Consider the following 24,606-nt stretch of genomic DNA (forward strand, 5'->3'; position numbering starts at 1 on the left):
CTGTTGAGGTATCCTGGGCCTTGGTTGTGTAGGGCTTTGTGTGCGTGGGTGAGGAGCCGGAAGGTGATTCTCTTGTTGACCGGGAGCCAGTGTAGGTCTCTCAGGTGTCCGGAGATGTGGCTGCGGCGGGGGATGTCCAGGATGAGTCGTGCTGAGGTGTTCTGGATCCGCTGGAGTCTCTTCTGGAGTTTGGCGGTGGTTCCGGCGTAGAGGGAGTTGCCGTAGTCCAGACGGCTGGTGACGAGGGCCTGGGTGACCGTCTTCCTGGTCTCGGTGGGGATCCATCGGAAGATCTTACGTAGCATGCGCAGGATGTTGAAGCACGACGAGGAGACGGCGTTGACTTGTCTGGTCATGGAGAGGGAGGAGTCCAGGATGTAGCCCAGGTTGCGAGCGTGGTCCGTGGGTTTGGGTGCGCTGCCCAGGGCGGGGGGCCACCAGGAGTCGTCCCAGGCGGATGGTGATGATCCCAGGATGAGGACTTCCGTCTTGTCCGAGTTCAGTTTCAGGCGGTTTCAGGTAAATAAATAAATAATACCCTATTTTTGAATGTATAAATGAATAACAGATAGCTCAATAAATAAGAGTCAAGATTCGAGGTAGTAGGAGTTTCGCAGGTTTATTACAGCATAAAGGACAGGAACAGGACAACCTGCATAGGAATAGGATGGCAGGGCCCAGCAGCTGCCGGGGCTGGATCTGGGATGAGCGCGCTCCAGCATTTAATAACAATACACAAGCATATATAGTAAAACAGTTGCATTACAGTACATATGATAGGCGGAGCAGTGGGTGGAGCAAAAGGCGTGACGCGTAGCAGTCGCGAAAGATAAGGGTGAAAGTGGGTGTAACAGGGCGTATACATAGACATGTGATGCAAACGTAACAGAATATGTCATGAATGGGGCGGAAACATGGAGGGGGCTACCTGAGGAGCCGGGACCTCTAACCTGGTGGTGCGCGCAAACTGGCAATGACGTATCACTAGGAGAAGCTGGGGGCTATGAACTCTGTGCTAGGAGCAGAGACTGAAGTCTGGAGAGTCAGGGCGACATGTACCTAAGCAGTATCTAGTATCCGATGTTTAGAGAACATGTTGATACAAACTAGAAGTCAGGAGGGGAAAGGCTAACTTGATTCTAAGACTGGACCATGCATTATTCTACATGTAGTGCGTGATGAAGAATATTAAATGACCATTAAATGCAGTATTTCTCTAACGTGGAGACGTGAAGGCTAGACAATGACGGAAACTATTGATGCAGTTCAGTAGCTTAGGAATGCAGAGAAGGAGGACTGAACTGATAACTGGAATCATAACATTTTCTTGGCAGACTCAGAGGCAGAGCCAGGCTGAACCGGGCACTGCGAGGCAGGAAGTAAGTGAAGGGTCGAGGATACAGGTGGGGGCTGTATCGCTCCTCAGCGAGGGCTCAGGAGACAGGAGCTGAATCTGGTGTCCAGGCCCTTTTGAGGCCTAGAAACGGGGGCTTTATAATGGAATAATGTGCACACTGAGAAACGTGGCAACGTAGCTTTACATAGACCTGATATTCGTAGTATTCACGAGAACTGGAAACTGGCATACTAGAGGTGGACACAACTATAATTGTGTCTTGAATCGAACATAGGGAATACATATGCATATTAATCATGCACACATAACATATGATGGATGACACGTAGGGACACAGAACATGGCAGAATTTACTTTTCCACATTCCCTCCTTGTCACTACGTTTCCATCAGGAAACATCAATATTCATGATACCATCTATCATTTCATACAGTATCATTTGCTCGTCTCGAATTATCCTGGAACGGGATTTAGAACGGGGTTTGGGATTAGGAATACAAGAGGTAGCACAAATGCCGCAAATCGCAGGGCCACATTGTATACAGAGACAGCAGCTGAATATGATCGCTACTGCAATACCTAGGAAGGACAATATTTTCCATCCCCATGCGGAAATTATATTCCAGAACCAACCGGACCATGTCCAGGTGCCTGGATCTTGGTGTATCAGATGGGCAATTTTATGGAGTCTGGTTATAGCTGAATAAACAGACGGCGCGTTATTTGGAATGAAAATGCAGCAACTAGATCCGATGACTCTACAGGCCCCGCCCCTATCGGCCAGTATGACGTCAAGGACGAGACGATTCTGTAAAACGACAAATCTCATAGCAGATTGCTCTTCGGTTAAGTTACCTAGAGCAGAGGCAGTCTCATTTACTACAGCTTCGAGGGTTCTGGTTAACCTACGGATCAGTTTACTATTCTGGATAGGTCCTATAAAGAAGAAGAAACCTCTATTGAAATCTGTATATTGTTCTAGAGCAGTTTCAGTATAATCGACAATTGGGGACTCCCTTCTATGTCTAATGTGTACTAGATGTGTGTTTCTGTGATAATCAGGTGGGGCTAGGAAAACTGGTGGCAGTAGGAAGGCAATGTAACAGGTTCCCTCCCAATCGAGGGGCAGACGAACATATGCAGTTTGACCACAAATAAAATAAGAATGACGTGAAGCTTTGAAAATAGATTTCCCACTGTCACTATACTTGACAATAGTAGTACAATCACTATGTCCTACATGTACAGAACCATAATTTCGGACACATAATTCGCCTTTGACTGGTAACACTGAAATAGCAGGTAAGTCGGGAGTAGTATCAGACTGAACATTCAGGACCATGAAATTCGAAGAATAGTTACCTAAATTATACACTTCATTTTCTAGATCTAAACCTGTTCTGTGGGGGAGACCTTGCTTGTCTGGGAAACATGTACTGTTAAGAAAAGACATATCTGTTGAGGATGACGTTAACGTGGACCATGCTCCACACGAACCATTATGTGAAAATGGATAAGGAAAAAGTGGCAGAACTCCCTTCGGTGTCTGGAAAGGGGGGAGTCGACCACACACCCAACAATTAGTGGCATTGCTGGTCTGGTGTGAGTAATGTAACATGCGGATAAAGGAATTATTTCGCATAGCGAGGCGGTAAGAGAGTTCATGAGGAGGCAGATCACTAAACGTGTGTTCTACAGTAGCATTAGAAGACGTATTTACATGAGGAACTGGAAGATACAGGTAGAATGCATAACTGGTGCAGGAAATCATAATGCTGAGAAATAATATGAAACTTAGAAAAACGATACATCGAATTGAGTTTTGACTGACTCTCTCACTATGGGGGTCTATTTTATACATGTCAGAAACAGTCTAACCGTTTCACCTAGGGGAGGACTTAGACAATCAAACTGACTGACTTATTTTACTAGACCGGAGTTTTAACTTATACTCCTGTTGCGGAGTTTTCTCTAACAGGGGGGGTGTAGTAACATTGTCTTTTGCGGGACAGTCCTTAAAAATGGTGCTTTGGCAATCCTTCAAATCCTGGGAAATGTTCTTTAAGACGGGTTTCAGTCCATAAAACTTTTTTATATGAGAAAGGTGCACCCAGCCTTTGCGACCTTCCAACTTCACGGCTGTACGGGTGGTGAGGAGGACCTGTCGGGGCTCCTTCCAGCGAGGCTCCAGCGGACTTGATCTGTCAAAATTCCTCACCAACACCATGGATCCTGGAACGATTTCATGCGGTGCCACCTCGGTATTGTCTGGAAATGCGGCGGCAACCTGTGAACGACATGAGTTGAGGGCAGACATCAAGGAAGCTAGGTAATCTGTCAGCATATTACTTGAAACATCGGTAATACTTCGGGGTCTAGGAGTACCCCACATGTTAGGGGGGGCGGCCGAAAACGACCTCATACGGGGACAGACCTGATCTGGAATGTGCGACCATGCGCATATAAAATAAAGCAACTGGTAGAGCTACCAGCCAGTCCACACCTTTTTCTTTGCATACTTTGGCGATACGGATTTTCAGGGTCTGATTATGTCTCTCTACGAGACCGGCTGCTTCAGGATGGCGTACACAATGGAACTTCCACTGGTACCCTAACAACAGGGAAACATGCTTCATGAGTTCAGATGAGAATGGCTGACCGTTATCAGAATATACGACTCTAGGGAGTCCATAACGGGGGAAGAACTCACGAACCAACTGCTTGGCAGTGGTCGCGGCTGTGTAATCTGGGACTGGATATGCTTCTGTCCACCTGGACAAAGCGCATACAACTACAAGGACATACTTGAAACCTCGACATCGCTCCATCTGAATATAATCCATCTGGAGGACTTCAAAAGGGTGGTCAGGGGGCTGGAATCCACCTTGTTCCACCGGGACACTTTTACCTGGGTTAAACTGACAACATATCATACAGGTACGGACTTTCTGCTTGGCTGCAGCTCGTAAATGTTTGTTGAACCAAATATTCTGGATACTGTCTAACATAGCTTTTTCTCCTAAATGTGCTGGACTATGTGCGGTATTAATAATGACTTGAACCATAGAGTCGGGGAGAAACCATGTTGCTCTACCCTTCGTTAACCATCCTTGATCTGTCTGGACCCCTCCTTGTTCGGACCATTTCTTAATTTCTTCGGGAGTAGCATGTAACTGTATGTCTATGACATCTTGAGTAGGGTCCTTAACTGTCATACATGTAGTCGGATCTGGAGTATGTGCCTGATTAACTGGAATGTCTGGAGTCTGTGCTGTAAGCTTGGCTGTGCGATCTGCTAGATCATTACCTTGGGAAATAATGTCAGTAACTTTCGTATGTGCTTTGCATTTCATGATAGCGATAGATGTCGGTAAGTGTATGGCATCTAACAGAGCTTGAATAAGGAGACCATGCTGAATCTTGGTTCCATGAGAAGTCATGAAACCTCTCTCCTGCCAGAGCACTCCGAAGTCGTGTACGACTCCAAATGCGTAACGTGAGTCCGTGTAGACATTAACTTTCAAGTTCTTGGCGTGTATGCAGGCTTGTGTCAGAGCAACTAGCTCCGCTGCTTGAGCGGACAGGGTGTCAATACGGTGTGTCTCAATAACTTCAGTGTCAGTAGTCACTGCATACGCGGCGACTAGTTCTCCTGTACTTGTTCTCATACATGAACCATCCACATAAAGTGTCAGGTCGGGGTCTGGTAACGGAGTATCTGTCAGATCTTGTCTTGGCTTTGTCGTAATGTCAACTACTTCCACGCAATCATGTGTGGCTGGATTTGAATTAACTGATGGTAACAGTGTAGCAGGGTTCAGGATGTTGCAGCGTCTGATTTCTATGTGTGGCTGGAATAATGTCAATTCATAACCTGTTAAACGTGCAATTGTCAAGTGCTGAGTTTGTGTTCGGTTCAAAAGAACTTCCACAGAGTGTGGAACCTGTACTGTCAGGAAATGTCCTAAGACTATGGAATCACTTTGCCTGATAGCTAGTGCTGTGGCTGCAACTGACTTGAGGCACGCAGGCAGAGCCTGGGCTACAGGATCTAATGTGCTCGAAAAATAAGCACATGGCTTGTATTGTCCTGCTTGATCTTGTGTAAGAACAGATAATGCTGTACCTTCGCGTTCAGTGACGAAAAGTGTAAAAGGCTTACTGTAGTTCGGTGTCGCTAGAACTGGAGCTTGGCATAAAGCTTTCTTTAACTCATTGAAACTAAGTGTATGTTCAGATGTCCAAGGGAGAACAGTCGATACGGCTGCCTCCTGTGTCGTTAACTGTATCAGTGGTTTGGCTAGAAATGCATACTGAGGAATCCATTGTCTGCAATAAGAAGTAAGGCCAATAAAAGCACGTACCTCCTTCTGGGTCTTGGGCTGAGGAAGACTCGCTATTAACTGGATACGGTCTGGTGTCAACTGCCTACCCCTCTTGGACAGTAAGTGTCCCAAGTATACCACTTGCTGGACACAGAATTGAAGCTTAGAAGGGGACACCTTGTGCCCCATCTCGGCTAGGAAATACAAGACTGTAAGGGATGCTCGCTCGCAAGCACGTTCAGAACGGGCTGTGATCAGTAGATCATCGACATACTGGAGCAGGGCAGTGTCAGTTGGCATGTGAATGTTTTCTAGTTGTCTCTTAAGTGCTTGACTGTAAATACTAGGACTTTCTGTGAAACCTTGAGGAGCTCGTGTGAATTTATAGCTCCTTCCATTTAAACAAAATCCGAAAAGGAACTGGCTGTCTGGATGAATGGGAACACTGAAAAACGCGTTCTTGAGGTCGATTACAGTAAAGAACGTGGCTTCGGAATCAATGGCTGTCAATAGGAAAGAGATGTCTGGGACAACTGGGTACTGAGGAATAATACACTTATTAAGCTCTCGTAGGTCAATCACTAATCGATATACTGGGGGTGCATTTGGATCAGTACGTTTCATGACTGGAATGATCGGAGAATTACATACATTGGAGTCAGTTTCTACAACCACTCCTTGAGCAATAAGCTCGTCAATAATTTTGGATAAGGCTGCTACAGCCTCAGGTGGCAATCTGTACTGTCTGATTCGTGGTAACACTACACCTGGCTTGAGAGTCACACGATAGGGTGTGATTTGCATGTAACCTACATCAGTTGGACCTTGCGCCCATAAGTGCTGTGGAACATTAGACAGTCTTGAATCAAAATCTCGTAATACATAGTGACCCTTGAAGTCACGTAGGAACAATCGTATTCCCTCTGGGGAACAGCATATAACTGCACCTAACTCTTTCAGTGTTTTAATGCCCAATAGATTTTCTGGACATGACTTAGTAAGTAACAGATCAGTAGTGCGGGACAATGGACCTACTTCTAGAGAAACTGGCTTTGAGATCTCATTTACGATAGGCTTTCCTGAAAATCCAAGGGAAACATTTCTTGAGCCTGAGAGCGGAGCCCCTGGAACTTCGGCGTGACTAATTGTGGTCCTACTTGCCCCTGTTTCGATCAAAAACTTTCTGTCTTTCCCTAATACTTGACTATGAACATAGGGACCTTCTTGATCTACAGGTATCTCGATGAGAGGCAAGCCTACCTCCCTCTCTAGGCTGTTTCATGAATACTGTTGGTACTCTGGATACTCAGACTGTGCATACTGGTACATCTGCTGTGTGACATGCTGTGTTGCAGCGATAGGCTGCGGTGCTGTAACTGTCTGTGGTGCATTCTGTGGCTGAGGAGTCTGTGAAACTTGTTCCTGTCTAGGCGGACGTGGTCTTTCTTTAGTCTTACCAGTAGCTATGTTGTGTTTCAGAACTGCACACTCGTTTATAAAATGACCTGGCTGTTTACAATAATTGCAATTCCCTTTAACGGGAGCTGCAGGATGACTGGCTTGATTCGGACCCCTCTTCTGACTGTCTTGAGGAACAGATTGTGCAACTAGTACTTTCATTTTCGTGTCTTTCATACGTTTTCTTTCATGTTCTTGCTCTTCTCTGATTCTATTCTGGTGGTATTGGAGCATCTGCAACATCTGGGACGGGGTATTAGCTTGCCAGGTACTTTCGACTTTCAGAACTCGATTTTTAATTGGTGAACTTGAATTCTCGACTAATTTAGTAACAAAAAGGTGAGGGTATGACTCACTACTTGTCTTGAGGCCACTGTTGATGCTAAAACATTTCTCAAATCTGGAATAAAAATCACTAATATCTTCGTCTTGTTTCTGTTTACAGGCTGAGATTGCATCCCAGTCTTCCTTTTTAGTTGTTAATAGTCTGGGTAAAACTTGAATCAATAATTCAGGTAATTCTTTACATTTATCTCCGAGACCGGTACCTGGTACTCGTATCTTATCTTCAGCTTCTAGGACTGCCCAATCGATCTTTTTCTCTCCCACCTCCCAGTCTTTTTCCTTGAGCTTTTCATACACCCCTGCGGGCAACAGAACCTTTAACATTTTAATTATATCTGGATACGTGTATTCTCCCATACGGAGCATGTCTTTTAATTCTCTATGGAACCCTGCTGGATCTTTATCATGACAGGGAATTAATTTCTTCATCTCCAGAAGTTCCATCTTTGTGATCGGAGTGTATACAAACACTCGCTGCATTTCGCCACCCGTTCCTCTAACTGGGTGGACTTCTCGTAACGGATTCTGTCTGTCTATGTAAAATGGTTTACTTTCTGGGGGTGAGACATGAACAAAATGCGGGTTCAGAAACGTTCTATATTTGTGGCGCTGTTCTAGAGCGACACTAATTAAATCGGTACCTAGACCTCTCCATCTATACTGGAGTAACTCGTTCAGGATATCATGTAACGGACCTGGATCAGAATGTTGACCCTCATACAGAGTAATGAGGTGTTGAATCATATACATACCCACCAGTCGTTGCTCGGCTGGGGGCATTTTCAGAAACATTTGTGCCACTATTTCGTCTGGAAAAGTGGTAGAATCAGTAATCCATCGGACTGCTGATCGGGCTATTTCTTGTTCATGCATAGTACTTAACTCACTGTAACCGATTCGTGATTTCAGAATGTGATCGGTAGCTTGAAATACTTGTTCTAGAGAACCTTGGTCTGGTACTGGATGATGGAACGTAGACTTGGGTTCTAGACGTAAATGGCGATCTGGAAATCTAGGTTGTCCTACATACGCTATTCTGGCGGAATTCTCGTCGTCTACCTCTTCAGTATCAGAGTTACTTTCTTTCTCGTTTACTTGTGCTGCTTTACGTTGTTCGTGTAACTTTATTATTTCTTTACGGATTTTCTTGTACATACTCTCCATAGCACCGATAGTCTTGTGCTTACCCTCGGCTATACTATTACTCCACTTCATCAGGGCTTTCTTTTCGGCCTGATTTTTGGATGGGTAATCTTGTTCTCTTATTAGACAATTCATCAGAAACTTTAATATCATGAGCTGGGTCTCAGCTTTCCTTTGGGACATGACATCACTAATACTTTCCGGATCTTCCCCTGTACGGATGAAACGATATATTCTGTCTAGATCTTCCTTCATATCTGGTAGGGTGACTAGATACTCGGCCACATTTCTTACGCGTAATGAATATAAAACCATATCATCTTCGCCTGGGACTGGGTCATAGCAGCATTCGGCAAGGGATTTTCTTATTTCTGCAACAGACAGTCTGGGCGTACGTTGTGACGCTTGCATATGTAATTCGGCTGCCGTTAAACGCTTATGTGGCGGCGGGGTTCGAGGAGGACCTCCTCCTGCGGCCCCTAGACTAGAATCATCAACTGATGCTTTTCGTCCTGGCAGGGTGGGAAATTGGAATGCGGGCTGGACTTGTATGGCGGGCTGGACCGGGGGGACCGTAGCAGGTGCTGCAAAGGGTGCCCCGGTGTCTGGAGGAACGGGAAGTGCCTGATTTACAGGGACTGGTGGAGCGGGAACAGGATTTGCATATTCTGGGACTGTGTCGTCCAAATAGGACGAGATGAAAATATCAGCTGCGGTTGGTTTGTGACGTAACTTGATCGGAACTAGTGGTGGCGGAAAATTACTGGATGCCTCCGGGGTCGCTTTTGGCAAGCCCTCGGCAAGAAGAGGATACATACCCTTAATGAGGGCATTCCTCTGTCTGTCTGACTGTTCGGCTTTGACTTGTTCCCCTATCTCGATTAGTTCTTTTTCTTGTGCTCGTTCTAAGGATTCTCTACTTAATTCTGACTTTCTGATTTCTTTTTCGGTTCTTTTATGAGCTTCTTTACGCCATAGCTCGATGGCATCTTTCTGTGATTGTCTGGCTTTCTTTTTCCATAATGCCTCTTCTACTCGCATGATGCACTCGGCATCCCATGTACCCGATACGGGCCATCTATACTTTTCTTCTAACTGTTTTGTATACTCTACCCATAAATCTAGATATAATATGGCACTTATGCCATGCTTCTGATACATAAAATGACCTGGACTGTCCCTAGGTGGGACTGGAACTGCTTCCTCTAACAAACCCTTTCTAGTTTTTAACTGACGTAATTTTGAAAACAAGGGCATGACTGGACTGTAATCTAGACACAATACAATACACAATGAACACGATACTTATTCCCCATTCATACCACGACATTAAAATACATGAAAAACATTTAGAAATAACAGTTCGAACAGAATACTACCTGGAATACGGGACACAGAATATATGACTTTATATGAATTTTCTCGAGAACAGAACTGACTGGAACAGAAACTAGATGCACTGCTGAAACAGTACGAAACTTACCGGTCTCATAAAGAGACACGTCAGGACCCGTATCCACCGAAGTGGACACTTCGTTTGTGTGTCTGGGTACCACCAACCCACGGACCAGAGTCAATTAGATTGACCCTGTCTAGATACTACCCCAGTAATGGTACTCACCGGGCAGCAAGAACGGAAGGCCTCGGACTGGACTGGACTGCTTCGACGACGGACAACGAACTTCGGACTTAAGTTACGGGTGGACCTCCGGATACCTCGGACCTTGGACTCTTGGCTTGGGCTCTGGTCGGGACTCGCCGCATTCCTCCACCGCCTCGTCTGGATGCTGGACCGCCTCCTCCGTCTCCTCCGTGGGCCTGAGGGATACTTGAAGCAGAAATATCTGCACGTGCACGGTATGGTTCCGTCACGGCTGCAGAGGGTCAGGGGGCCGGCGTGGCTTCACCGGCGCGTGGGGAAAGGGCAAGTCCCTGTTCGGGCGCCATTATGTGGTAAATAAATAAATAATACCCTATTTTTGAATGTATAAATGAATAACAGATAGCTCAATAAATAAGAGTCAAGATTCGAGGTAGTAGGAGTTTCGCAGGTTTATTACAGTATAAAGGACAGGAACAGGACAACCTGCATAGGAATAGGATGGCAGGGCCCAGCAGCTGCCGGGGCTGGATCTGGGATGAGCGCGCTCCAGCATTTAATAACAATACACAAGCATATATAGTAAAACAGTTGCATTACAGTACATATGATAGGCGGAGCAGTGGGTGGAGCAAAAGGCGTGACGCGTAGCAGTCGCGAAAGATAAGGGTGAAAGTGGGTGTAACAGGGCGTATACATAGACATGTGATGCAAACGTAACAGAATATGTCATGAATGGGGCGGAAACATGGAGGGGGCTACCTGAGGAGCCGGGACCTCTAACCTGGTGGTGCGCGCAAACTGGCAATGACGTATCACTAGGAGAAGCTGGGGGCTATGAACTCTGTGCTAGGAGCAGAGACTGAAGTCTGGAGAGTCAGGGCGACATGTACCTAAGCAGTATCTAGTATCCGATGTTTAGAGAACATGTTGATATAAACTAGAAGTCAGGAGGGGAAAGGCTAACTTGATTCTAAGACTGGACCATGCATTATTCTACATGTAGTGCGTGATGAAGAATATTAAATGACCATTAAATGCAGTATTTCTCTAACGTGGAGACGTGAAGGCTAGACAATGACGGAAACTATTGATGCAGTTCAGTAGCTTAGGAATGCAGAGAAGGAGGACTGAACTGATAACTGGAATCATAACATTTTCTTGGCAGACTCAGAGGCAGAGCCAGGCTGAACCGGGCACTGCGAGGCAGGAAGTAAGTGAAGGGTCGAGGATACAGGTGGGGGCTGTATCGCTCCTCAGCGAGGGCTCAGGAGACAGGAGCTGAATCTGGTGTCCAGGCCCTTTTGAGGCCTAGAAACGGGGGCTTTATAATGGAATAATGTGCACACTGAGAAACGTGGCAACGTAGCTTTACATAGACCTGATATTCGTAGTATTCACGAGAACTGGAAACTGGCATACTAGAGGTGGACACAACTATAATTGTGTCTTGAATCGAACATAGGGAATACATATGCATATTAATCATGCGCACATAACATATGATGGATGACACGTAGGGACACAGAACATGGCAGAATTTACTTTTCCACATGTTCGACATCCATTTGGCTACGTCTGTCATCCCTTCGTGCAGGTTGGCTCTGGCGGTGGCGGTCCCATGGTGATAGCCCGCTTTGCCAATATTATGGCCTTATCAGCGATTCTGTATTGTGTTTTCTGTTTTTTTTCGGGTGGGAGTGTAGACCCAATAGGCAGCTTTCCACTGTGTCCCATGCTGATGTACCGGTTATATCCCGCAATATATCTCCTATTTTGGTCCAGAACCTCCCTAATTTTGGGCAGTTCTAGATCATATGAGGTCGGTCCGCATCCGCCGTCCCACACCTGGGGCAACTGATCGGTGCTTCTGTGAATATGCAGTTAAGGCGGTGCGGTGTAAGATAAGCCCCATGTAAAACCATATATTGTATGTATTTGAATTTAGCATTACGGGACACATTTTTGGGGAACTCTAGGGCGTGGGCCCATTCCTCATCAGTGACATTCCGTCCAATATCCCCTTCTCATTTCGTACGCAGTGGCCCAAGTGCAATACCCACATGTGACCAGATGTCATTGTATAGCCAGCAGACCAGGTGTTGTCTCCTACCCAGCAAGTGTACTGCTTGCACTAATCCGTGCGTTGGGGGTTCACTTCCATTAGGGGACCAGTGTTTTTTGATATAATATGGGATAGTGGCATGAATTATGAATATCGTCTGCCTCCTGTATATTTGCTGTTTTTGCTGGTCTAGATGCTTTGGGAACTTTGCCACTGCTATTCAGTGCCAAAGTGCAAGTGCTCCCTATTGTAAATTGTAATGGATTAGTGACTCCATGATTGACTATTTGATTTACTATTCAGACCCTATACAGTGCACCATGTGTGCCCAGAGCCTGTAAATCAAATGCTTCTGGTGGGTTTGCAGCACTGATTGTGCCACCCACAGAAGCAGCTTGTAAAATGTGACTCATGACTCCCATTGCAGAGCCTGTGTGCAGTCTGGGACTGGCATGTTGACTTGGCAAGTGCACACACTTGCCAGTCCCTAAAACCTTCCCTTTTCTACCTATTAGCCACCCCTAAGGTAGGCCCAAGGTACCCCCAGAGGCAGGATGCATTGTATGTAAAAGGTAGGACATGCCCTGATGTGTGTGGCATGTCCCGATAGTGAATTACAGCCAATTTCGTTTTTCACTATTGTAAGGCTACCTGTTCCTGCAAGCCAAAATGGCCAGTTTGATTATAACATCTTATAATCCTAACTGACCCAGGGTACTAGGTAGAAATTCGAGTTTAGTGTGCCTGGACTCAGGAATGTTAAAATACATCTTTGTTTGAAAATACCACTTTTAGAAAGTAGGTTTTTTCTTGCCTAACTATCCCGTTGTCTTTGCTGGGTTTGTGTATTCCATGTCTGGTTTGTAAGTGACAGGGGGCTGGAGAGGGCCTTGGCTCCAGCAGTATGATGGGTCAGGGCTGGGCTGAATAGGACCTGCATTGAATAGAGAGTAGGAGGAGGAGATTTTCTTTCACTGCCCTGAGCCCTCGTAGAATAGAGTAGGAGGAGGAGATTTCCTTTCAGCTACCTGGGCCAGGTCTGCTCTCAAACAATGCTGTCTCCACCTCCTGCCAGGAAGCTGCACCCAGGAGGACAGAACTGGTTTTGACTAGGTACAGTGACTGTCTTCCTTCAGAGAACAAAGGATTTTGCAGTATAAATATTGGGGCCCAGACCCCAGAACTTTAGATCACTTCTGAGAATCAAGACAATCCTTTGCCAAGGAGAAGAACCAAGGAAGCTGAAGGAGACTGCCCCTGCGATAGTGACTGTTTGGGGTTGGCCTGCAGTGGTTACTTTATTGCCAAGGAAAGGAGAAAAGGAACTTTGTTTCTACTTTAATCATCATGAGGAAGATCTCCAAAGGCTTGAAGCGGAGCTTGCCTCCTGTTCTGAAGTCTCAGGGACACAAAGACTTCACCACCAGCTTTCCCTGAATTCCCTTGCCTGGTATTCTACCTGCAGCGAGGTGCCTGCTGTTGTTTGGGCCCTCTGAGAGACTGCATGTCGCTGGGAGAGCAACGCAATGAAAAGTGTGTCGCCGCCACAGCAGTTGCCGCTGCATCGCCGAAGAAGCGTGCCGCTGCCGCAGCTGTTCGCAGCCGCATCCTCCGCTTGACGCATCACCAGAGAAGCGTGCGGCAGCCACATCACCGGAGAAGCATGTCGCAGGGCCTGTCACGGCTCCAAAGAACATCGATTGCCCCCGTCGGGCGTGCATGCATCGCATCCATGTTGTCGCATTGCATCAAAGACGCCATTTTGTTGCATCACTCCGGATCGTCGATTCGCATCAATCAATCAGAACATTTGTAAAGCGCACTACTTACCCGTGAGGGTCTCAAGGCAATGGGGGAGAGAAGGGGTTCTACTGCTCGAATAGCCAGGTCTTGAGGAGTCTTCTGAAGGTTAGCAGGTCCTGGGTCTGCCGAAGGAGGATGGGGAGGGTGTTCCAGGTCTTGGCAGCGAGGTGGGAGAACGATCTGCCGTCGGAGGTCACTCTTCGGATGCGGGGGACTGTGGCGAGGTCGGCAGAGTGGAGCTGGCGGTTGGGGGTGTAGAAGCTGAGTCATCTGTTGAGGTATGTTGGACCGGTGTTGTGGAGTGCCTTGTGTGCATGGGTGAGGAGCTAGAAGGTGATCCTCTTGTTGACGGGTAGCCAGTGCAGGTCTCTCAGGTGGGGTGTGATGTGGCTGCGGCGAGGGATGTCGAGGATCAGGCATGCAGAGGAGTTTTGTATGCGTTGCAGTCGTTTCAGGAGGTTGGCAAGAGGCTCCAGCGTGGAGGGCGTTTCCGTAGTCCAACCTGCTTCTGACGAGGGCCTGGGTGACCGTTCTTCTTGTTTCGGTGGGGATCCACCTGTAAGATCATGCGGAGGGTGTTGAAGCAGAAGGACGAGACGGCAATGACCTGCTTTGTCATGGAGAGAGTGGAGTCGAGGATGAACCCTAGGTTGTGTGCGCGGTCAGTGGATGTTGGAGCGGTTACCAATGCGGTCGGCCACCAGGAGTCATCCCAGGCCGAGAGGGTGGAGTAGAGGATGAGGACTTGCGTCTTGTCCGAGTTTAGCTTCAGTCGGCTGTTCTTCATCCACTCGGCAACTTCTTTCATTCCTTCGTGGATGTTGGTTTTGGCGGTGAGGGGGTCCTTAGTGAGGGAGAGGATCAGCTGGGTGTCGACGGTGTATGAGATGACGTTGAGGTCATGCTTTGGGCGACGTGGGCGAGCGGTGCCATGTAGATGTTGAACAACGTCACGCTAAGGGGTGAGCCCTGGGGTACGCCGCAGATGATCTCGGTGGCTTCGGAGCGGATAGGGGGAGGCGGGTTCTGCCAGAGAGGAAGAAGGTGGTCCAGTCAAGAGCCTTGTGTCGGATCCCAGCGTCGTGTGCGTAGGGTGCGGTGGCAGACGGTGTCGAAGACGGCTGACAGGTCCAGGAGGATGAGGGACATGGTTTCTCCGTTGTCCAGCAGGGCCCTAATGTCATAGGTGGCGGCAATGAGGGCAGTTTCGGTGCTGTGGAACCCGGACTGGGATGGGTCCAGGATGCTGTTCTCCTCAAGGTAGCGGGTCAGTTGTCTGTTGACGGTCTTCTCGATGACCTTTGCCGGGAACGGTAGCAGGGAGATGGGGCGGAAGTTCTTGATGTCCTTTGGGTCAGCCTTGGGTTTTTTAAGTAGGGCGTTGATCTTGGCGTGCTTCCAGCTTTCCGGGAAGGTTGCTGTCTCGAAGGAGATGTTAATGACTTTCCTGAGATTGGGTGCAATGGTGGTGCTGGCTTTGTTGAAGATGTGGTGTGGGCATGGGTCGGACGGAGATCTTGCCGCATCGCACTGGATCACAGTAAGAAATCGACGCATCACCTCCTCTCTGGTAAGGAACCAAAGCATAACCTCCCCTGGGCTGCAGTAAGTAACCGATGCATCACCTCCCCCCAAAGCAAGGAACCGACGCATCACCTTCCCTGCGACCATTTTGTTTGTTTTGCGTGACGCATCCAAGGTAAGTAAAGTGTCGCATTTACCATCTACATTGAACTAAGCTATTTCTCCGTGGTGCTTACTGGAGGTACCTGGTGGGCTAGTTGGACCCCAGGGATCCTCAGGATTGAAGAGGAATTAATTACTCTACTTAAAACCGTGCCACAGGGCGTGTTTGCACACATGTCACCTCAGGCCCCGCCCACTTCCTTCACCACTATGCAAACGCGCCCCGTGGTGCATTTTAAGTAGGGGGATTAACTCCCCTTGAATCCTGAGGGTCCCTGGGGTCAAACTAGCCCACCAGCTACCTCCATTAAGCACCACAGAGCTGCGTTGCAGAGAGGTGTAAAAAGGGGCGAGGCCTCAGAACACCTCTCTGCAACGTAGCCCGCTGGCGCATACTGGAGGTTCCTGGTGGGCTAGTTGGCCCCCAGGGACCCCCAGTGTTCATGGGGAATTTGTTCCCCATCAGTGCTGGAAGAAGGGGGTGTGGCCTCTGGCGCAATGCCTTCTTTTTCATTTTTTTTGTTTTAATAAGAGGGGCTGTATGGGCCCCCCTTCTTTTCCTAATATTTTGGCCCCGGGGCCTGGCCTTTTTTTTTCTTTTTAATTTTAGGAGGGGGGCTGCTTAGCCCCCCTCCTTAGGTCATTTATGGCCCCAGGGACCCCATCCACCGGGGCCGGCCTTTTGTTTCCCTATTTAATTTTTTTATTCCTGAGGAGGGGGGCCACGTGGCCCCCCTCCCGGGCCACTAATAGCCACAGGGACCCCAGCCCCCGGGGGTGGCCCTCTCTCAAATCCCCCATGGTCCCACCGGCTCCCCGCGTCCTGCGGGAGCCGGTATTACTTTTACCTCCCCATGTAGAAAAGCAATCGTCTTTGGTACTTTGAAGAGAGAGCAATTTTCCTGCTCTCTTCCAAATACCAAAGCAGTTTTCTATTGCAGGGCGGGAGCCGCGAGGCTCCCGCCCTGCCATAGCAAACTACAGTGTCCCGGGGGTGGGCATCCCGGGACACTGCAGGAGCTGGCCCTGGGGGGTGGTGGTCCCCAGGGCCATGACAGGGCTCCAGGAGGGGGGCCGCGCGCCCCCCCCTCCCAACATTACAAAAGCCCCAGGGAGGTGGTGGTCCCAGGGGCTGGGGGGTCAGTCACGGACCCCCAAATAGAATACTTAGTTCCCCGGGGAGGTGGCAGTCCCCGGGGCGTGTGGGGGGAGGCTTAAGCCCCACCCACACAGGATTAATCATTTTTTAATTAAAGCCACGGGGGTGGCGATCCCCGGGGCTGGTGGACTCCTTTGGGCCCCCACCCAATTCTATATTTGGCCCACCCGGGGGCTGAATAGCAATGAAGCGTGGGAGTCCGCGCTTCGTTTTAAAAAATTTTTAACATTTATTTTAAATAAAAAAAAAATTTGTGGGACCCCCTAAGCAGGCCTAGGGGGTCAGGGTGTTTCTACCCTGCCCCCTTTTTGCGTGGTTTATTTTCTGTTTTCTTGTGCCTCGATTCTACCGAGGCACAAGATGGCTGCCAACACTTCCTGGTTTGGAGTGTTGACAGCCAATTAGCATACAGCTCATGATCGGAAGGTTGCGCGGATCCTCCGCGGCCATAGATATACATGTGTGTTTTTACATTTGATTTTCTCAGCAGCTACTGAACGGATTTATACCATTTAGGCACCTTTCAGAACCAAGGGCTACCTCTTTGCCAAATATGGGGTAATTCCGTTCAGCAGTTCGGGCTGTAGCCGTGACTAAAGTTTCCTATGGAAAATTGCATGGGGAAAACACTTCAACCTCGCAGTGTTAGCAGCCATCTTGGGACTCTTCTCAGCCGAGTCCCCCCCCCCAAAAATAACTTAACCCTGCAGCCTTGGTCCTGGGGTCCCTAAGGGAACCAACCAGGGCAAAAAAAGCTATGCACATTTGTGGCAAAAAATGAAGGAAAAACATATAATAATAAGTGTGGTCTCCCGTGCTCGTTTTTAAATCGAGCCCCCAGGTGGGCCAAGTCCGGGGGGCCTGCAGAGTTTATTTTTTAAAATAGAGGGGTGCGCAAGGAGCCTCCTTTCAAGGGCTTCATAATCACGAGGCTCATGCCATTGTTAATTAGGGGGGGCTGCACGGTCACCCCACTGTACCCTGGGGACCACCACTTCCCAAGGGCTAAAATGAATAAACATTGGGGGGTCATGTAGACCCCCCCCACCCGTGCCCCAGGTATAAACACCTCTCCGAAGCAACATAAACATATAGGTGGGTTCTCATGCACTGGGCACCGCCACCTACCTTGGGCTGTGTGTTTTTTTTTTTTTTTTAAAGGAGGGATGCTGCATGGAGCCCCCTCCTAGGGTTTTCAAAAGAACCTGGTGGCCCTCACCTTACCGGGGCTAAATAAATTAAAATTGATGTAAAAAAATACAGGGAGGGGCCGCCATATACCTCCCCGGAGAGAGCCACCTCCCCGGAGCCGGCCCATGCAAATCCAAGGAGGGAGGCCGCCCCTCTCCTGGAGCCATATATGGCTCTGGGGACCGCCACCCTCCAGGGTCTGCTTCTGCTATGACCCGGGGTGCTCACCCCGGGACATAACTGTTTGCTTTTGCTTGGCTGGGGCGAACAGCTCCCGCCAACAAAGCAAGTGGGATCTGTCAAAGTGTTCCAGTTTGCTGGAAGCAGAGTTTTCATCTCTTTCCCTGCTAACGCGGATACAGTTACAGTGCCACTCAGATGGCATATATAAGAAACAATATCACTCAGTAGTGCATAAAGAATAGTAATTTAACTTATGCAGTAGCTTAGTATATATCTTTAACTCTCAAACTTTTAGGAAACACGTATACGCACTGGAGGATGTCATTTGGAATGTCAATGATGTCATCAGTGAGGTCACTGAGCATGTCGACAGCAATGTAATATATGAGGTCATAATCAGTTAATTGCAGGGCGTAGGTTATAGTTAGCTCAGGCAACTATTACTGATAAATTTCAATGGTTTTGTACAAGTGAAATCTGAAACTAACTACAACGTCCTTGTAACCTTTGTTTTTTTTTCAGTGAATATAATCTCACAGATTTAAATATCCAGAACCATAGATACAACAAAGTCCGTGTGGAACACACTCCTAAAGATGCACACATGTATTTGCACTTACTAATATACCACCAGACCGTGTGATGTGCAAACTCTCAGACAGACATTCACATATGGAACTACAAACTCACAGCCAATAAATTCAGATTAAAGCATACACATCACTCAAACACACATGCACACAAATGTGCATGGATAGTGGCATATTCTAGGACTCAAAATACATACAAAGACACACACAAACACTTAACCATGCCCACAAAATACACTACACAACTATAGAGATGCACAGGCATGCATGCACTTCCAAAGAGAACTCCAGAACCACCCATCGATTGAACACATACTGTAACACAAGCACGAACATGCCTGCACACACACACAGGCATATACTGCCAGAAAATACCACATATGTAAATATATACACTAATACACACTATGTGCATAAAAGTGCATAACATAACATGTAACTTTTACCTTAGGATGAGGAGATTAATTTTTTATTTTTGTTAATTTACAACACAGCCTTGATTTCAGCACTAATGCCCAACATAAGTGACTCTGGTTACCAAGTGTGTATCACGACCCAGTCTGTAGGGTGTCTCATCAGCTTCTGTGTGTCTTGAACTTTAAGGGGTGCACACAAGTACCTGGGCAAATACAGACACACAGCACCTACTGCAGCAACTCACCCTCATGGTTTTATATTGTTCCCCTTCCTTAACTTTGGACTCCAAAATATATTCCTCTTCTTTTTTCAGAATACGCAGCCACTCTTGAAGTTTTACCTGTGGAGATTAGAGTACAAAAAATAAGTGTAGATCTCTCTGGTGTAGTCTTACAACAAATCTCATTACAGTACCAAACAAATGCCCAGACTAAGTACCAGCCACACATATACAGATTGTATACATCTGTTTTGCATATCAAGACTGTAAGTACCAGCCCAAAGTATCACAGACACAGGTGTCACCAATTTGGACCTTTTCGCATCAGGAAGGACCTAAGGCCAGAATTCCTGTTCCAGGTAAATTAGTTTAATCACTGGCACTTACTTCTACATAATAAAGACATTAGTCTTTCATGCTTGAACGCATAATGGCATTTGGAAATGTCCCTACTTAAAAAAATAAACTTTGTCCTAGTGACATTTTCAAAGCACTAAGTGAAAGTACCTATCACCCTAGCATGGACAGGAGGTCGGCCCAGAATAAACTGGTAGGCACTCACTTTGCCGTATGACGAGGGGGATTAGCAACACCAGATTTTGAGATGTATTATTACTGCACACAGACACAGCACACACACTACTGGATACACCCCCTGCCATATATGCCCCACTTCGCAATTGAGCGAGGCACAGCACATCAATACCCTTGCGTGCCCCGACAGGGAGGACACCTCGCAGGGGCCGTACTGCATTGAACTCAATCAAGAAGTGCACGACTTGCCCGTGAGGACATCAGAAATGCTCAGCCTACCCTGAGCTATATGCCAAACAGTCCCTGATCCACCACCCACTATCCTCACTCATGGCGGACAGGCAGACCTCCAGAGAATAAGAGAGTGAGGGATTACTGCGATAAGAGATTTATTCGTTGGTGCCGCCTATATAGACTTGGCCACAGTCAGCCGACGAATACGAACTACACTACCAGAAAAATGTACGCATGCACACCATTCGTAAAGCGCACTACCTCATCCTTTCCTCAGGAACCAAGAGCATACAAAGCCCTCTTCTTTCTCTTACTACTGCAATCCAACGCTCACTTGACCACTAAATTATACACGACAACACAGGCAGATGCCCCACTGATTGTCCCAACTGCTGAAGCTGAGTGGGAAACACCCCAGGACCACACATTTACGGAGCAAAAATGGCTCTATTGCTTCAAACAAACTGGCAAATGGTCCCCCAAGACTCTTTCACTTCAACTTTTTGCATCAAGCCTACAGCACCCCATTTAAGACAAATATGGGGCAGGGGTTGCAACCAACAGTGTACGCTGCTCTGCACCGAATGCAGACTTCCTACACCTTTCCTGGCACTGTTCCCATATTGCAGCATACTAGGTGCAGTCTTTGGAGTATGTTTATGCAATGATAGACATACAAGTAACCTCAACCTCTGAAACGGCCCTTTTAACATATACCAAGCGACTACCTGCAACAACCAGGACACTTGTCTCACTAACACTGCTACTGGCGAAGCTTAGTGCACCTCCCCAGGACCTGTGAAACAGCTACAGTAACGTGTGCTACATCATTGACTCGAACAATGTGGAAGGATGACGTAGCTGAGCCCCCACCGCGTCAGGACCAACATTGCGCGGCTCATTTACAGAGGTATCGGATAGCCTGCTGCCACGGTTAGGATCTGGTTAGAGCATGAACTTATCAAATACTATAATTGAGCCAGGTTGGAGGCAAACTGGACCTATCATTGGAAAGCACCATCTGCCTGGAGGGGAACAACGAAAAGTTGCCACACCGAAATGTGTCAAAGATGGGAGACTAACAGGAGCTGATAGATACAGTCACTCATTTTTTTTTTAAACATATTTTATTGAGTTTCATAGTATCAAATCACACAGCACAATTATTCGAGGAGTTTGTTACATATCAATGCATAACAAGGTGCTATATCATAAAAATCATGAAGTATACATACATGCATATGAACTGTTATCTTCACAATACTTATTATGCATATAGCCATACTATGTATGCTCATAAGTACAGTGTAAGTCAACACATACAAGAACGTCCATAATAACATCCCAACACCCCCCTCCCCTGAGGACACGGTCTCCGTCTACCCGTTACACACTGTACGAAAAATCCCAGTGGACATCCACTTCATTAAAATGTCTGGTCTGGTTATTCCCAAAGCAGGTAAAGATGCCAAGGAGTGCAGCTCTTACCGCCCCATCTCGCTCCTCAATGTTGACATGAAGCTCTTCTCGGGCATTTTAGCCGCGCGCCTTAGCCCTTACATGGATGGAATTATTGAGCTTGATCAGGTGGGATTTGTCCCCACACGACAGGGGGGTGAAAATACTAAGCGGCTCCTACATCTAATGGACTCGGTGCACCGGTCCCGGACGCAGGCCCTATTCCTCTCCATAGACGCCGAGAAGGCGTTCGACCGGGTTGACTGGTCGTACCCGTTTGCGGTCCTAAAGACCTTTGGACTAGGGGACACCTATGTCAACTGGGTGCGCTGCCTCTATGCCTCCCAGAGAGCGGCGGTGAGGGTCAATGGATGTCGGTTGGAGCACTTCCCCATCACACGCGGGACGCGGCAGGGCTGGCCCCTGTCGCCCTTGCTTTTTGCGCTCTATATGGAGCAATTTGCCCAACGCCTCCGCGACAACGCGCCCATCCAAGGGATTCGCTTTGGCGCAGAAGATCACAAGGTGAGTCTCTACGCCGAGGACGTGATCCTCTCGCTCACCCACCCTCACTCACTCACTCCTCTCTGCGGCACCTCTCGCACGAGATCCGGGAGTTCGGGTCGGTGGCTGGCTTCAAGGTCAACTTCCTTAAATCTCAGATCCTCAATGTCTCGGTACAGGCCGGGGACGTCCAGGATCATCAGCGGGACTTCGGCTTCCAATGGGTCCACTCGGACATTCCATACCTCGGAATCCGATTAGCACCTACAATCCCGCAGACTGTCGCCCTCAACTACAGACTCCTGATTGAACAGACGGCCAAGTCTCTCTCGGACTGGTCCCGGTTGCAGCTGGCCTGGTTTGGCCGACTGCCAGCGGTAAAAATGACGATTCTCCCGCGCATCCTCTACCTCTTTCAGATGTTGCCCTTGCGTCCTCCACCGGGGGCGTTGAAGAAATTACAGGGGCTGCTCACCAAATTTCTGTGGAACCATAAGCGTCCGCGGTTGGCGCTCTTCCGGATCACGATTCCGCGGGCCGAGGGTGGCTTGGGCTTCCCCTGCATAGAGGCATACTATCAAGCGTCGTGCCTGCGATATATTCTCGAGTGGAATAGACCGCTGTGAAATGAAATGAAACACTGGCTGTTCATGGACCAAACAGTGGCGGGCAGCAATATCTGGCGTGAATTATGGCTCCCACGTAAACATAGAGCTTGGGGCTTGTACTCGTCACCGGTCACTTTCCCAACGCTGGACGCTTGGGACCGACTGGCGCGCAGGCGGGGCTGGACCACTTTCCCCGTCACCCTTGACGCCTATTGTAGACAATCCGGAGTTCCCCCCGGGCTGCGCCTCGCCGGTGTTTCAACGCTGGAGGGAACAGGGCTGTAAGAGGGTGGGCCACCTCTTCGATCTGGAGGGGCTGATCCCATTCTCCTCTCTCCGTAGAGACCATTTTGATTTTCCCAAATCTGACGCTTTTCTCTATTCGCAGGTTGCTCACTGGGTCACGCTACCCTCTAATGTGGCTGACATGTCCCGCCCCATGACAAAGCTGGAGCGTTGGGTTGTCCGTAAAAAAAAATCGGCCGCAAACTCATTTCCGAACTCTATGCACTGATTCCCAGCGCGTCCGCATGCTCAGTGCACTAAGGCACAGGTTCGGTGGGAGACGGAGCTGGGCCGCCCGTTGACTCGCAAGGAATGGGACAAGGTTCACTATCGTGCACACCACACTGCTGCTAATGTGGCCGGGGCCAAATCGGCCTACAAAATGGTATCCTACTGGTATCACACCCCGGCTAGGATCCACACGTGGGATCCCAAATGCCCGAGTCTCTGCTGGCGGGGCTGCGGAGCGTCGGGCACCCTGACGCACCTGCTTTGGCACTGCCCCAAACTAGTGCGATATTGGCAGGAGGTCCTGGACGATGTGGACGACGCATTCGGCATTACACTCCCCAGAGCCCCCGAGTACGTGTTGTTGGGCCTAGCGCACCCCAAAGCGTTCCCCTTGCGCTCCATGCGGGGTAGGCAGATAGCCCTAGCTTTACTGGCCGCGCGCCTTGTCATCCTTGCGCAGTGGCGCTCCCCTGATGCCCCTGACCCGAGAAATTGGATTAGACGACTGTGGCTACTGCTGGGTATGGAAAGACTCTCGCTTTGTGTGGATGGTAAGGGTGAGACATATGCGGAGTTGTGGAAACCGTTCATACGCTTGCTATCACGAGATTTGCGCGATGTGACATGCCCCAAGTTCTTGCAAATCCTGCAGCTTATTCGGTTGGGGCCGGTGAGGGCCAGCTCCTAGGGAGATCTTGATGGTTGTGTGCTGGTTGGGCGGCAGAAGTGGGCAGCTGCGGAGGCGCAGGCAGGGCTGATGCGGAGTGGGGAGGCGGGAGGAGGGGGGATCATGGTGGGGGGGGGTTGGAGGGGGTGGGTGGGTTGGTTTCTGCTTTCATGTTAATGTTTGTTTTTTCTTCTCCATAAAATGCAGTATCATTACAAGATCTGGTTGCTCCACGCGGCTATAGCTTATCTTCGCCGGGTCGCCCCCAGGGGTGTAGGCCCTAAGGCTGTGTTTAAGTGTTGTTGGACTGTGCTCTGCCGGCCGCTGGATGTAGGCAGCCTAGCTGTGTTAAATAATATCATGCTGCTCAATAAAAAACGTTTGATTCTAAAATGTCTGGTCCGCACACACTGCCTTGCATTAAGTCCCAGCCGTACTCTATTGTGTACACTCTACGTGAGGCATTGCTGTACTAGACGGCCATTTCCTAGCCAACAGGGTGCAAATCGTGTGATTGCATCCCTTCTAGCATAACTTCCCATT

At 48.4% G+C, this 24,606-nt stretch overlaps 1 protein-coding gene across 1 annotated transcript in view; it reads right to left on the reverse strand.

Moving 5' to 3' along the window:
* Nucleotides 1-24,606, reverse strand: part of LOC144754221 (E3 ubiquitin-protein ligase TRIM39-like) — a 133,042-nt gene that overhangs the window by 78,250 nt on the left and 30,186 nt on the right. The window contains exon 2 of the mRNA XM_078641808.1: nucleotides 19,567-19,662. Coding sequence (XP_078497934.1) covers nucleotides 19,567-19,662 — 96 coding nt within the window. The remainder of the gene's footprint in view (nucleotides 1-19,566; nucleotides 19,663-24,606) is intronic.

This window comes from Lissotriton helveticus, chromosome 5_1, assembly GCF_964261635.1.
Source record: "Lissotriton helveticus chromosome 5_1, aLisHel1.1, whole genome shotgun sequence".
Taxonomy (NCBI): domain Eukaryota; kingdom Metazoa; phylum Chordata; class Amphibia; order Caudata; family Salamandridae; genus Lissotriton; species Lissotriton helveticus.